This window comes from Anguilla rostrata, chromosome 17 (assembly GCF_018555375.3).
Source record: "Anguilla rostrata isolate EN2019 chromosome 17, ASM1855537v3, whole genome shotgun sequence".
NCBI classification, from domain to species: Eukaryota; Metazoa; Chordata; class Actinopteri; order Anguilliformes; family Anguillidae; genus Anguilla; species Anguilla rostrata.
In genome coordinates this window covers 24,595,127-24,608,904 of record NC_057949.1, presented here as the reverse complement: position 1 = coordinate 24,608,904, position 13,778 = coordinate 24,595,127, and the positions used below count along the sequence as shown (strand labels likewise).

Genomic DNA, 13,778 nt, shown 5'->3' with positions numbered 1-13,778 from the left:
TCACTGTTTCTCTCTCTGTCTCTCTGTTTATCTCTGTCTCTGTTTATCTCACTCTGCTTCTCTCTCTCTTTCTCTCCTGCTCTGTTTCTTTCCCTGTGTCTCTGTTTCTCTCACTCTGTTTCTCTCCTGCTCTGTTTGTCTCTCTGTTTCTCTCCCACTGTTTCTCTCTGTCACTGTTTCTCCCTCTGTCTCTCTGTTTATCTCTGTCTCTCTGTCTCTCTGTTTCTCTCTCTGTCTCTCTGTCTCTCTGTTTATCTCTCTGTTTCTCTCCCGCTCTTTCTCTCTGTCACTGTTTCTCCCTCTGTCTCTCTGTTTATCTCTGTCTCTCTGTCTCTCTGTTTATCTCTGTCTCTCTGTCTCTCTGTTTATCTCACTCTGTTTGTCTCTGTTTCTCTCCCGCTCTTTCTCTCTCACTCTGTTTCTCTCTCTGTCTCTCTGTCTCTCTGTTTATCTCTCTGTTTCTCTCCCGCTCTTTCTCTCTGTCTCTCTGTTTCTCTCTCTGTCTCGCTGTCTCTTCAGTTTTTCTTTCTCCTTCTCATGCCCTGGCTTGTGCTTCATGTCGAGTGAAATCTGTAGCTGAAGACTTGCAGCGTCTTGTTTTGGCGCAGTCATTTACGAGCAAGAGTGTGTGAACTCGCTGAGTCTCTGTGGGTCAGCTGGGTCTGTGCCCGCGTGGGAAATTTGGGCTGCTTTTGTGACCGGGCCCCTTTAAAGGAACTCATCCTGCTTAGAGAGAGAGAGTGTGTGTGTGTGTGTGTGTGTGTGAGCTATGACCTCTTCGTAGCGTTCATCGACCTGTCAAAGGCTTTTGACACAGTCAACAGGGAGCTTCTATCCTCCCGAGGTTTGTCAACATCCTTCAACAGTTCCATGTGGGGATGATGGCCCGTGTGACTATTGGACGCCAGGAATCCGAGCCCTTTAGGGTGTGCACCCGTGTACGTCGGGTGCATCCTTGCTCCCGTTCTTTTTAACATCTTCCTCCTGTGTGTGACATCGCTGCTCCACGAGAAGGTCAAGAATGACGGTGGGGTTACTGTCGACTTCAGACTTTATGGAAATCTGTTTAACATCTGAAGGCTTCAAGCGGTCGCAAAAATAACATCTGAGCGTGTCATCAAGCTACAGCGCGCAGATGACTGCGCAGTTGTGGCCCACACACCAGAGGCACTGCAAGCTACCCTTGCAGCTGCTGCAAGGGCGTGTGGTAGGCTGGGTCTCTCTGTAAATGTGGCAAAGACCGAAGTAGTATGCCAGTGGGCATCTACTCCCCCGTCTCATTTACCAACCTTTACCATCTCCGACAAAACACTTGCAACAGTGGAATCTTTCAAATACCTGGGCAGTTTCCTCTCTGCAGCATCGAAGGGGAGATACAAAACCGGACCAAACAGGCATCATCTTCATGTGGCAGACTCAGGAGAAGGGTCTTTCAAAATAAAGACCTCAACCTCCACACCAAAATATCTGTTTACTTGGCGGTTGTCATCACAGCTGTCCCCTGCAGCTGTGAGGCGTGGACCCTGTACAGTCGCCACCTCAGCATGCCTGAGGCCTTCCATGCCCTGGCGTGACCGAGTGCCCCATAATGAAATAATCCGCAAGGCCAACTGCGTCGGTGTGGTGGCTGCCGTCACCCAGCACCAACTTCGCTGGCTCGGTCACGTGATCAGGACGCCGAAAGAACGCTCACCGCGTGAAGTGCCGTATGGCCAGGTACATCTCGGCCGCCCCTCGGCAGGGGGCCAGAAAAAGCGATATATATAAATACCAACTGAAGACTGTCATGAGAGCGTGCGGCCTGAACCCAACCCAGCTGGAGGACACCGCCGCTCAACGCTCCATCTGGCTGCAGCTCTGCCAGCAAGGGGTGCATGAGCTCGAGGAGGACCGAGGTGGTCCACGGACCAGGAAACGTCTAAAGAGACATGAAGCCAGCACCACATCCGCACCCCCAGTCAGTGCTTTCACCTCTTCTGTTTGTGGCAGACAGTGTGGATCGCTGATTGAGCTCCACAGCCACAAGAAGACTCACAAGTAGCAGAGGCAGGATTGTCATCGTCGGACACGACGGACAACCTAAAGGGAAAGGGTGTGTGTGTGTATGTGTGTGAGTGTGCGTGTGTGTGTGTGCGTGTATGTACGTGTGTGCGTACGTACGTGTGTGTGTGCGTGCGTGTGTATGCGTGTGAGTGTGTGTGTGCACGTGTGTGTGTGAGTGCATGTGTGTGTGTGTCAGGAAGCTTGTGTGTTTTACAGGTGTATGATCTGTAGATGTCTGATGTTTTATCCTTGCATCCTGTCTGCGTCTTTGTTCTCCACTGCCATGTGTTCTGTCATGTAGACTAAACAGTGCAAGGACTGGGAGTTATAGAGGGGTGTCCTGTGAGGCGCGGGGGGGTGCCGGGGGCACAGGGGAGTACAGAAGGTGCAGGGAGACGGCGGGGGGGGAGTGGGGTGAGCGGGGTGAGGGGGTTGTGCAGAAGGTGCGGGGGGGGGGTGCTGGGGGTATAGAAGATGCATCGGGGTGCATCGTGGCGCTTGCGTGCACGGGGGGGCGGGGGGGGGCGCCACGAGGGGGAGCCTTGGTGGGGGTGGGGGGTGGGGGGTACAGAAGGTTCTGGGGAAGTAGGCCCTCAGCCGCTCTCTGTTTATTCACAGCACAGCTTGTCTGAAACAGCAGGCCTCATTACCACAACACGCTTATCTCTGTCTGCGCTGAGGACGCTGCTGTTATAATCTTACACAGAGCGCAGCCGAGCGCAGGCCCCGGCTGTCTGACGCACGACTGGCGCCTCACCGGTCTCCCGCCACTGTCTGCTGCGTGCGCGTGAGTGTGAGTGTGTGTGTGAGTGTGTGTGTGTGTGTGTGTGTGTGTGTGTGTGTGTGTGTGTGTGTGTGTGTGTGTGTGTGTGTGTGTGTGTGTGTGTGTGTGTGTGTGTGTGTGAGTGAGTGAGTGAGTGAGTGAGTGAGTGAGTGAGTGAGTGAGTGAGTGAGTGAGTGAGTGAGTGAGTGAGTGAGTGAGTGAGTGAGTGAGTGAGTGAGTGAGTGAGTGAGTGAGTGAGTGAGTGAGTGAGTGAGTGTGTGTGTGAGTGTGTTTGGCTGTCTGACTGTGCGTGGTTGTGTGTGTTCGCGTGCCTGTGTGAGTGAGTGTGAGTGTGTGTGTGTGTTTGTCTCAGTTCTCTTTCCTGCACACCTGAATGCCTCCGGCATAAAGCCTTTCTTTGTGAACAATCTCTGATGTCAGACCCACTGGTTCAGTGCACAGGACACACACACGCACACGCACGCACACACACACACACACACATACACATTAATTTTCCTGTTGAACTCAATGGAAAAATATTCAGGAGAAACAATGCTTGTAGTATCTGTTGTATCTACTGAATATCTGGCAGCAGCACAGTGGTTTGAGGCTCATTTGATACCATGGACCCTTAAAGCCATTTAGCCAACAAATGTGTTCCATACTGTATCAGCATAATTTACAGCCGAATCTAGTCCCACCCCCCAATTCCCATAGAGATCCATTCAAATGCAAAGTGTTTTGTATCGCTTGTAGGACAACCTGACAGTAAGATATCCAGACTCTGATGATATTCATAGGTCACAGACATCAGGAAGTCATGGCATGCCAAGGATATGCATCCAAATACAAAACATGACTTTTGACCACGTGTGAATTGTTTGATTACAAACAGAGAAAATAAAATATTAAATCAGAAAAATGCAGGCGATTTTATTGTTGTGGCTGATCGGTGTACATATCATTAAGAAATATCACAGCAATGATGTTCATTGAAACCAGCGACTGTATTTGTTAATGTAATGCACTGTAGTAGTAATGGCTGTTGTTTTTGTATATATTAGCACACAAAGCGGCAGGCAAAGTTGGAATTCTAACGTATCATTTGATTATTATCTCACCCTCTCCCTGTCCATCCAAACCCTCTTTCATTCTCCCTCCCTCCCTCCCTCCCTCCCTCCGTTTCCTGCGCTCTTTAGCACTCTGGGCTTTGCTCTGGTGTTCTGTAGCTGTTCTGTGACAGTGATCTCATTTCTGGCGTACAGTAATGGGAATGTAAATTAAAAACAGAGATTTCCCACCAGCCTCTGTCAGGCCGTTAAACGCCTCTCTCTCTCTCTCTCTCTCTGTAGCCGCCGCCACCGCCACCGAGCCAAACCGTAATTAAAATGGCAGTTATTTTTTTGGGTTTTTTTTTTTTTTTTTTGGTCAGCGGCTGCCGTGAGAGAGAGAGGGGTTTTGATGGTGCTGATGTGAGGCGTGAGGCGTGAGACTCTGAGACACGCCCCTTTCCCTTCCCCGGGTGGGGGGGTGGGGGGCGTGTGCATGGAGCCCCATCACCTCTCTCACGCTGTAGCCACGGCGACGGGAGCCCTCACGCCGATCGGGGGGGGGGGGTCAAGGCGGCAGGGAGGGCCGAATCTGCTGGGGGCCACGCCCAGGAATGCGCGGTGACATCGGGTTGGGCGACCCCGGGGCGAGGGGACGCGCTCAGGGTTCTGAGGTTCTGGGGTTCTGGGGTTCTGAGGTTCTGGGGTTCTGGGGTTCTGAGGTTCAGAGGTTCTGGGGTTCTGAGGTTCAGAGGTTCAGAGGATCTGAGGTTCTGAGGTTCTGAGGTTCTGAGGTTTTGAGGTTCAGAGGTTCTGGGGTTCTGAGGTTCAGAGGTTCTGGGTTCTGAGGTTCTGGGGTTCTGGGGTTCTGAGGTTCAGAGGTTCTGGGGTTCAGAGGTTCTGGGGTTCTGGGGTTCAGAGGTTCTGGGTTCTGGGGTTCAGAGGTTCTGGGGTTCTGAGTTCAGAGGTTCTGGGGTTCAGAGGTTCTGGGTTGTGTTTGGAGAGCCGGGTCACAGCTGAGCTTGGGACTCTGACCCACACATTCCAGCCCGTCTGCTAATCGCCTCCATCTGCTGTTCTCCAGAGAAAGGGTCCTGCTGCATCTCTCCAGCTCTCTCCCTCTCTCTCTCTCTCTTTTCCCCCTTTCTCCCTCCCATCCCTCCCCTCTCTCACCCTCTCTTGTTATGAATTCCCTCTGCCCCCTCTTTCCCTCCTGTCTCCTCCTCTCTCTTCCTCTCTGCCCCTGCTTTCTCTCTCCCCCCTCTTTTTCTTTCTCTCCCCCCCTTTTTTCTGCCCCTCTCTCTCTCTCTCTCTCTCATTTCCCCCCTCTCTCTGGCCCTCTTCTCCTTTTTGAGCAGTTCCTTTATGGCTAAATTGGCTCACATTGCCAAAGCACACACACAAATAACAAGCGCGCTTTCTCTTTCCCCCCCTCTGTGTCTTTTGCCTCTACCCCTCTTTCTCTCGCTCTTTCTTCCCCTCTCTCTCTCTCTCTTCTCTCTCCGTTCGCTGTGTTCTGCTTTGTGTTTCTCGGGTAGTTTGTAGCCGCTCCCTGACAGTGATCTCACTTTTTGGGCCAGGGTAATGGAAGTGTAAATTGAAAACCAAAAGCTCTTGCCCAGTCCTCTCTCTAAGGCTATTAAATAGTTCTCTTTCGTCCTCTCCCTGTCCATCTCTCCCTCTCCCTCTTCCCCTCGCACGCTCTCTCTCTCTCTCTCTCTCTCTCTCTCTCTCCTCCCCTCCTTTTAAATTCAGTTCAGTTAGCTTTTTTGGCAGCAGTCGTCCGAAGCATTGGCACAATTAGCGAGCAAACAGAACGTCACATTTCCCGATGAACAGAGATCGCGCGACGCGGCGAACTCGTGTAGGTTGTGGTGTGAGCGTAAAGCGGCAGTTTTTCAGCCCGCGGTTTGAACGTGTTTTTCGGGGTCCCTGAGCCCCAGCGTCGACGCATTCGGTCGATGTACAGGATGCCGAGCGACCGCTTCAGGTGGGTGTGAGCGTAGCGAGTTTTTCACAGGCGGCTCGGGCTGGAAGCCAAACACGCCCGCTTCCTATCTCATGCTCGTCCGCTCCTCTCTGCGCTCTCTGCTCTTCTCTCGCTTGCCTCGCTCTGCTCTCTCTTCTCTCCTCTCTCTCTCTCCCTCTCTCTCTCTCTCTCTCCCTCTCTCTCTCTCTCTCTCTCTCTCTCTCTCTCGCTCTCTCTCTCTCTCAGGGTTTATTAGAAAGACAGGAGTTCTCCGATGCTGCCAAAATATTTTCGAACTTGCTCGTGTTTAAAAGTCCTTCCTGCCCCTCCGCTCTGTCACGTTTAGAGTAACGTATGGAAAAAAGGAGAAGTTGTAAAAGATTATGAAAAGAGGACAATTTACATTTCCCAAGGAATAATTATCAACATCAAACAAACGATGAATTACCGATATTAATAACTCATTTTCACCTAGCTCCCTGCTCTCTCTCTCTCTCTCTCTCTGTCTTTTCTCTCTCTCTCCCTCTTTCACTCCCTCCCTTCTCCGTGGTGTCAGTCCTGCAGATGTTCGCAGCAGGCAGAGCGTGCAGCTGGTTTGGCATCCTGCTGAACGAGAACACTGTCAGTAACAGCGCAGGCGGTGCGGTGTGTGTTGTGTTGTGTGTGTGTACAAGCGTAATTTTTGTCAGAGTACTGTCGTACAGCGCGTGTGGTGTGTGTGTGGTGTGTTGTGTGGTCACGGTATGTAGATTCAAAAGTACAGTGTGAAGTGTGTCTGTGGATTCATATATACAGTTTGGAGTCTGTGTGTGCATATATACACTATGGACGCATATATATAGCCTCGGCTATTTGTCCACACACACACACACACATTCACAAAGCCAGACTATCTGGCACACACAAGCATGCATGCAAACACACACACACACACACACACGTAGCGAACAGACATCGCGTGATATCCAGAGTTCAGATCTTCCCGTCCTCAGATAACATGGTCTGGGATGTTGAAACGCGGCGAAGGAGAAGACTTGTTCGTGAGCGCGTTGCACCCTTCGGCTCCGGGCTGCAGACCCAGAACGCTTTTAAACGAGGCCAGACTTTGGCCAGGGACGGTCATTCGGCGGGGATTGCCACACTGACCGAGGTTAACCGGGCCACGCCCGCCCTGTCTGGGCTATCAGGCCATTCCCTAATTATTAACCTGGGCTGTTAAGAGGAAAGCCCCTTTGTGTTTCTGGGAAAAGGCTGGTGGAAAGTCTTATCTGCGGAATGCTGGCGCAGGCCCGGAATGTTCTAGAACAGACCTGGGCATGTTGATAATGTGGCAGAAGTCAATAAGCGCACCGGAAGGCACACACTTACGCACTTTGGTTCAGTCCCGGTGTCGCAGGTGGCTTGTGCTGGCCTGTGGAGCGGAGAGTGCAGGGAACTGCTCCCCCATGCTGTCCACGTCCAGGTGAGAGGTCACTTCCTGTCTGGCACAGCCAGTCAGACCCCCCCCCCCATCCTCAGGTGAGGTTCGGGGGTGGGGTGGGGGATGCGGGGGGCACTCATATCTCCAGCGTTCCACCTCTGGCGCTGGCTCAGGGCGGCCGGACGGCCCCCGCGGTGTGGCTGTCTGTCAGCAGGTTTGAGGCGCGCGTGATGACCGGGACGCGTGTGAGGTGTGTGTGACGCGTGTGAGGTGTGTGTGGAGCGTGTGCAGCAGTGGAAAACAGGCTATTTCAGGCCTGCGTGCCGTCTGCCGTGCGATAAGGTGGGGGGGGGGGGGGGGTGGCGGGAGATGAGGGCCAGGCGGGACGTGTTTGGGCGCCGATGTCGTGGGAGTCCTCCGCGGAATCTTACCGCCACTTGTGCCCTCCTCCACTCCCTCGCCCCTGCTCTCTCTCTCTCTCTCTCTCTCCTGCTCTGCACGTATCCGCGTGTGCTTGCGCGTACTTGCGCGTGTGAATGCGTCTTCTCTGTCGTGAGCAGGTCACGTTCCACGTTCCCCCCCACCCACATCCCCACCCCCCTTGTGGTAACAAAGGGGTTAAATACATTTCCTGTCTGAGACTCAAAAGGAGAGACAAAACTCGCACTTGTTTTGTCGGGGGGAGGACCTTGCCCGTGCACTTACCTGGAGCCTCTTCGCTCTCACACACCTGCTTAGTGTCAGTAAGGGTCCTACTTTAATTGTGAACTAACTGCAAGGCTTTGTACGTGTATAGTCACAGGCCTCAGAACCTGTACACTACTACTACAGTACACTTCACACTGATATTACACATGCTACAATGATGCTAATGCTCTCTTCTAGTCAAGTGCTCTGTCATTTTGTACAGTATCACATGCAGTGCTACGCACAGAGGCTGTGTTTGGTTGAAAAGTAATCTCTACGTGCAGTGCTACTGGAAAAGTGTATTTTAAAACGTGTGTTTTTGACCTCAGTGGGGGTGAAGGTACAGACATCTGATGCTTGGTTCTGTGTGCACGTTTTCAGCTGCTCATAATCGCAGTGACAGAAACTGACTGTCCCTTCCCTCAAATTCTAACCGCTTTGCCCTCTCTCTTTTTTCCCATCTCTGTACCACCCTCTCCCTCTCTCTCTCCCTCTCTCTCTCCCCCTCTCCCTATCTCTCTTCCCCCCTCCCTCTCTCTGCCCACCCCCCCCCTCCCCTCCCCCCCCCCCTCCCCAGCCTCCATCCCGTTCCTGGCGTGCGAGCTGAAGGCGGTGACCCCTCACAGACGGGGCTTTTTCTGCGGGGACCCCAGCATCGCGTACCCCCTCCTGAAGAGCGAGGCCATCCCGGACCCCGTGCTGATCGCGGGGGGGCTCCTCATCACCGGGGTGGCGGTGAGCAGCGCCCGGCGGCTCCATCACCCTGAGTCCATTTGGGGGTTTTGGGGGTTGGGTCTGGGGGGGGGGGGGGTGCATCATTACTGGTCCCACAGCGTACGGCTGCGTTGATACAGGGAAGCAGTTACGGCCCCCCAGGCCCTAGCACCCCCAGGAAGTTTAATTATTAACGAAATTAATTGGGCAGACAAGCAGTCTGTGTTTTGATGGTGTCTTGCTTCAGCCGGCGCAACCTAAATATTTACTTTGGAAGCGCAAAGTTTGTGTCAGGGCATCAGATGGACTCAATGGACTTTAGCCCTCTTTCTGGTTGTACGGTCATTTAACTGTTTGGGTCAAAAACTGAATAGCTTTGCCCTGTTTTTAGCATTGCAGCTTGAATAAAATGATACGTGTGGAACTTTGCCGGGGTTTCGTGTTTTTTATTTCCAGTAGCTCTGTCTTGCAGCTATGGTTCGGCAATGTAATAGCATAGTCAGAATGTGACACGCATATGTAGCAGGTGGATCTTTGAAATCATTTGTTTCCATGATTAACATCTTGCTATTAGTACTCTGACATGCCAAGTATGGTCGGGAAAAATGTACTGGGAAATCTCAAAATGTCCGACAGGAAAAGTAAGTAAGTTTTGAAAGGGAAAATGTGTAAGAATCCTGGAGTAGGCAGTAGTGCAACCCTGACGGTGGTGGCTGAGGATGACCTTAACCCTCCTGTTTGTGCCCTGCTCCCCTCCCCCCTCCTCCTCGCCCTCCCGCCCCCCTCCCCCCCCACCCCCTCGTAGATCGCCCTGGGAGAGTGCTACCGCGTGCGTTTCCTGGGCGTGCGTTCGCGCGCCTTCATCAGGAACCTGTACGTGTCCAGCCTGTACAAGGAGCTGGGCAGCTTCCTGTTCGGCTGCTTCATCGGCCAGTCCCTCACCAACATGGCCAAGCTGAGCATCGGCCGGCTCCGCCCCCACTTCCTGTCCGCGTGCAAAGTCACCTACGCGTCCCTCAACTGCACCCCCGGCACCTACGTCCCCAAGGTCAACTGCCAGGAGACTGACCAGCGCATTCTGGATGAAGCCAGGTCAGTGCCTGGCTGCTCCCCACGGCCTGGCAGACATTAGCCTCCATTCACTGCGCTACAGCGCTAACGGTAGCATTAGCTACAGTAGCATTAGCGATGGCGATGCAGGGTTATTATATAGCCATAATGTAGTAATGTAGCATTAGCAGTAATTCTGGTTGAAGTAGCATTAGCAATGACTGTTTTAATAGCAGGACTAGCATTTCAGCAGTCTTTGGACTACTGGCAGCACATTTAATGCAAACTGTAGTTATAGTGCTAATAGTAGCAACAGTAGTTTTAGTAGTAATTGCAACAATAGCAGTAGGAGTAGTTTTGTACTTATTAGAAGTAGTAATTTCAGGATTATCAGTCCTTGTAGTGGCATTAGCAGTAGCAGTAGTTGCCAGTAGATAGCCATGAGTGATGTGGCTAGCATTACTCTAAGGAGCACTTGACTTAACTCTCTTGTGCATCATGTGTGCCAGCCGAAGCTGGCCTAGTGTGCTAACGAAGATACAGTGGGCTGGGCTGGCTGTTTGGAGTCCAGTGTGGCATTAGGAGAAGACACCATTTGCCTGAGGGGGGCCTTTGTTATGGGCAGGGCTCAATGGGAGTGTTTTTGTGGGTGTAAGCTGAAGCCATTGGTTAACATGTTTTTGATTGGCGTCTCTTTCAGGAAGTCCTTTTTCTCAGGCCACGCCTCCTTCGCGATGTACACCATGCTGTACTTGGCTGTGAGTACTGCATGCATACCTGCGGCGACCTTGACCATGTCACAACACGCGCACACACACACACACACGCACATACGCACATACGCGCACACACACACACAGTGTGGAGCAGGAATTTTACACATAACACCCATATTTCAGAGGGGTGTTTTTGACTTGACTGGAGTTCTCTCGTTGTGTGACCCCCCCCCCCCCCCCCCCCCCCCCCCCCAGTTCTACCTGCAGGCGCGGTTCTCGTGGCGAGGGGCCCGGCTCCTGCGGCCCCTCCTCCAGTTCCTGCTGGTGCTGCTGGCGATGTACACAGGCCTGAGCCGGATCTCTGACTACCAGCATCACCCGACCGACGTGCTGACTGGCTTCCTGCAGGGGGCGCTCACGGCTTACTGGGTGGTGAGTGTCTGTGGGCCCCTCCCCCCCCCCCCCCACCCACTTTTTTCTGTCTGTCTATGTGAGTGGTCCATCTGATCAGTCCGTCTGTCTGTCTGTCTCTCGTCTCTGTCCTACAGGCTTTCTACATCTCGTCCATGTTTAAGAGTCCTCGGCCCGATCTGCTGACCAACAGCCTGTCCCTGGAGTCGCCTCTGTCCAGCCAGCAGACTGTCTGCTAGCACTGCCTGAGAAGGAGGGAGGGAGGGGGAGAGAGAGAGGGAGGGAGGGAGGGAGGGAGAGAGGGAGAGGGAGAGAGGGAGAGAGACCAAGAGCGAGCAGGAGAGAGAACAACTAAGCACAACACACCAACACGACTTCAGAAGAGAGGATGGAAGGACGAGTCCCTTGGGGGAAGAAGGAGAAAAGAAGGGGATGAAGAGGAGGAGAGAAAGGGAATGAAAGTGACTGAGAGACTATTTTATTTTGACTGAGACGGAGTGAGAAAGGAGGAAATGAACTGGGGAGCAGATGAGAGAAAGAAAACAAGGGACAGTTATGCTCTTCTCTTACACACACACACACACACACACACACACACACACACACTCTTTCATTGGACATGTATAGAGTGACCCGTCCTGAGAGGTGGTATACACAAGTACAGATAGATGTATATAAAATATCTTATAGCTCACGCTGCTAATAATGATTATTCGAATAGTTAACACGTATACATTTCATAATGTATATTTAATGTGTAGTTTAAGCTTGTAACCGTGAGACTTGTGGTTTAAAAAAACGGTTGTCTTGGTGCAGAATTTGGACGGTGACGAACATGTGACCCCCTCCGTCCTTCCTCGTCACCTGTGACCTCTGACCTTTGCGGTCAGTGATATTGTCGGTCATCCTAACCGACCTGAAGCCAGCGCAAAACCTTTTAGCTGGGAAATGCCACGTTTCGACCTCGTAGGTTTCGATGAGAGGCGGGCCGGTGGGGTTTGGCGGAGACCTGCGATTGGCTGGCTGCGAGCGGTGTGTGTGTTTTTGACGATGCAAATTGCGGGTAGTACTACTGCTACTATTAGCACTGCTGCTAGTACTACAATTTGCATTAAACCGCTCTCGCGGGGTCTGAAGTTGCGCTCAGCCTGGTCCAGAGTGCTCTGAGAGGAATTTGCTGTTTTTTTAATTTTTTCTTTCCTGTAGTGATGTAAAAGATCTGTGACCTACAGGCTGCCCCGACCGCTTCTTTGACCGCAGAACAAGCTGCCTTTCTGTCCTCGTGTTGTAAGTCCTGTTACGGAAGAAATGTGCCCTCCTTTGGCCGCTGTGTCTGAATAACCACTTCAACCATACCTCTGGTGCGGAGCTGTGACTGAATATTGACCCCTGACCCTTGACCCATGACCCATGGCTGACCTTCAGATGGTAAACTTTGACTTGAGCCGCACATTGAGTTAAGGCCTCTCACACAGTCACCGGCGGTGTGTGTTAGCTCCTTTGCAGCACTTGAAATATGTTAGAGGAATCTTTCGTATTTGTAATTTGTCAATTTTTTTTTTGTTTGTTATTCTCAAGTTAAAAAATATATATTTTTTGTTTATGTTGTTCTTTGTTTTGTTTGTTTGTTTGTTGAAATGTGTTTTTTTTTCCCCTCCCCCAATTGATTGTTCTTAAGATTTTAAATGAATGTATATAAATCCTTTGTAAAGTGGCCAGAATTTCAGAAGTATTATTAATGATTTGTGTTTGTTTTTGTGTTCCGTGTGCTAACCAGGTACGGACTGTTCCATTGTTTGTGTTGCATTTAACGACTAGTGACTGAGCCAGACAGATGTTATAAGAAAGCTATATTTATCCATTTTTATTTTGCTATAATCTTATTCGTTTACTCTGGTGAACGCCAGAGGATTTAATAACCACTGTACTCAAAAAATAAAAAATAAAATGAATGTTAAATCTTTTAACTGCCTTGTGTACGTGTGCGCGTTCACTCTAGAGTTTGTCTCATTCGGAGTGTGGTAACCCCCAGTAAAATCGCACCTCGATATTACCCAGAGTGCCGTGCCTGCGAGGATTGGCTCCCGATGGTCTCCCAGGGCTGAGGCAGCTTGTCTTTGTCAAGCATTGTGTTACAATATCATGGTTCATCCAGCGGCCACTGGGAGCCCCTCATCCTCTCGGTCTGTCTCTCGCTCACTGGCAGGGTGTGTCTGCTGCTCTGGGGTCAGTTGGCGCGCTCCCTATTGAGGTGCAACTGGGCGTATCTGCTGTTCTGGGGTCAGTTGGCGCGCTCCCTATTGAGGTGCAACTGGGCGTATCGGCTGTTCCTGGGTCAGTTGGCACTCTCCCTATTGAGGTACAACTGGGCGTATCGGCTGTTCCTGGGTCAGTTGGCGCTCTCCCTATTGAGGTGCAACTGGGCGTGTCGGCTGTTCCTGGGTCAGTTGGCGCTCTCCCTATTGAGGTGCAACTGGGCGTGTCGGCTGTTCCTGGGTCAGTTGCCCATGACTAGGCCTGGCTGGACGGGCTCCGTCATGTTGCTTGTCGAGTCTGGTGTTTGGTTTTGGGCTTTGGCAGACTGAAGGGCGCAGGAGCTCTGGGGCATTAAGGGGAGGAGGAGGAGGGGTGGGGGGGGGAGGGTAGGAGGGTCTTCCCAACAGGAGGAGGGGTTGCGCAATCACAGCCGCTGAACTCTAGCTGAGAGGCGCAGTGCTGTAGCTGAGAGGCGCGGTGCTGTAGCTGAGAGGTGCGGCGCGGTGCTGTAGTTGAGAGGCGCGGTGCTGTATGACCACACCACACCACACCACACCACGCCACGCCACGGCTCCAGCGTTCACACGGTAGTCCCTTAACCGGCTGTAATTTAGATGTGGCTGATTGGGGTCTAATTTTAGCCTGTGAGAACACATCGGGCTTCTCCGCTCGAGCGGAGAAGAAGAAAGCGGAAAAA

At 52.0% G+C, this 13,778-nt stretch overlaps 1 protein-coding gene across 2 annotated transcripts in view; it reads left to right on the top strand.

The window, feature by feature from the left end:
* ppap2d (phosphatidic acid phosphatase type 2D) overlaps window positions 1-12,792 on the top strand; it is a 24,932-nt gene extending 12,140 nt beyond the window's left edge. Inside the window, exons 2-7 of one of the 2 annotated variants that reach the window (XR_010326551.1) lie at window positions 8,512-8,669; window positions 9,454-9,740; window positions 10,399-10,456; window positions 10,670-10,846; window positions 10,963-11,791; window positions 11,911-12,792. Coding sequence is in view for 1 of the 2 variants with exons in the window: in XM_064314549.1 (XP_064170619.1) it covers window positions 8,512-8,669; window positions 9,454-9,740; window positions 10,399-10,456; window positions 10,670-10,846; window positions 10,963-11,064 (782 nt within the window). In the remaining variant the exon portion in view is untranslated. Of the gene's footprint in view, window positions 1-8,511; window positions 8,670-9,453; window positions 9,741-10,398; window positions 10,457-10,669; window positions 10,847-10,962 lie in introns of both variants that reach the window. The other variant, XM_064314549.1, reaches the window with a different exon arrangement.
* The last annotated feature ends 986 nt before the right edge of the window (window positions 12,793-13,778 follow it).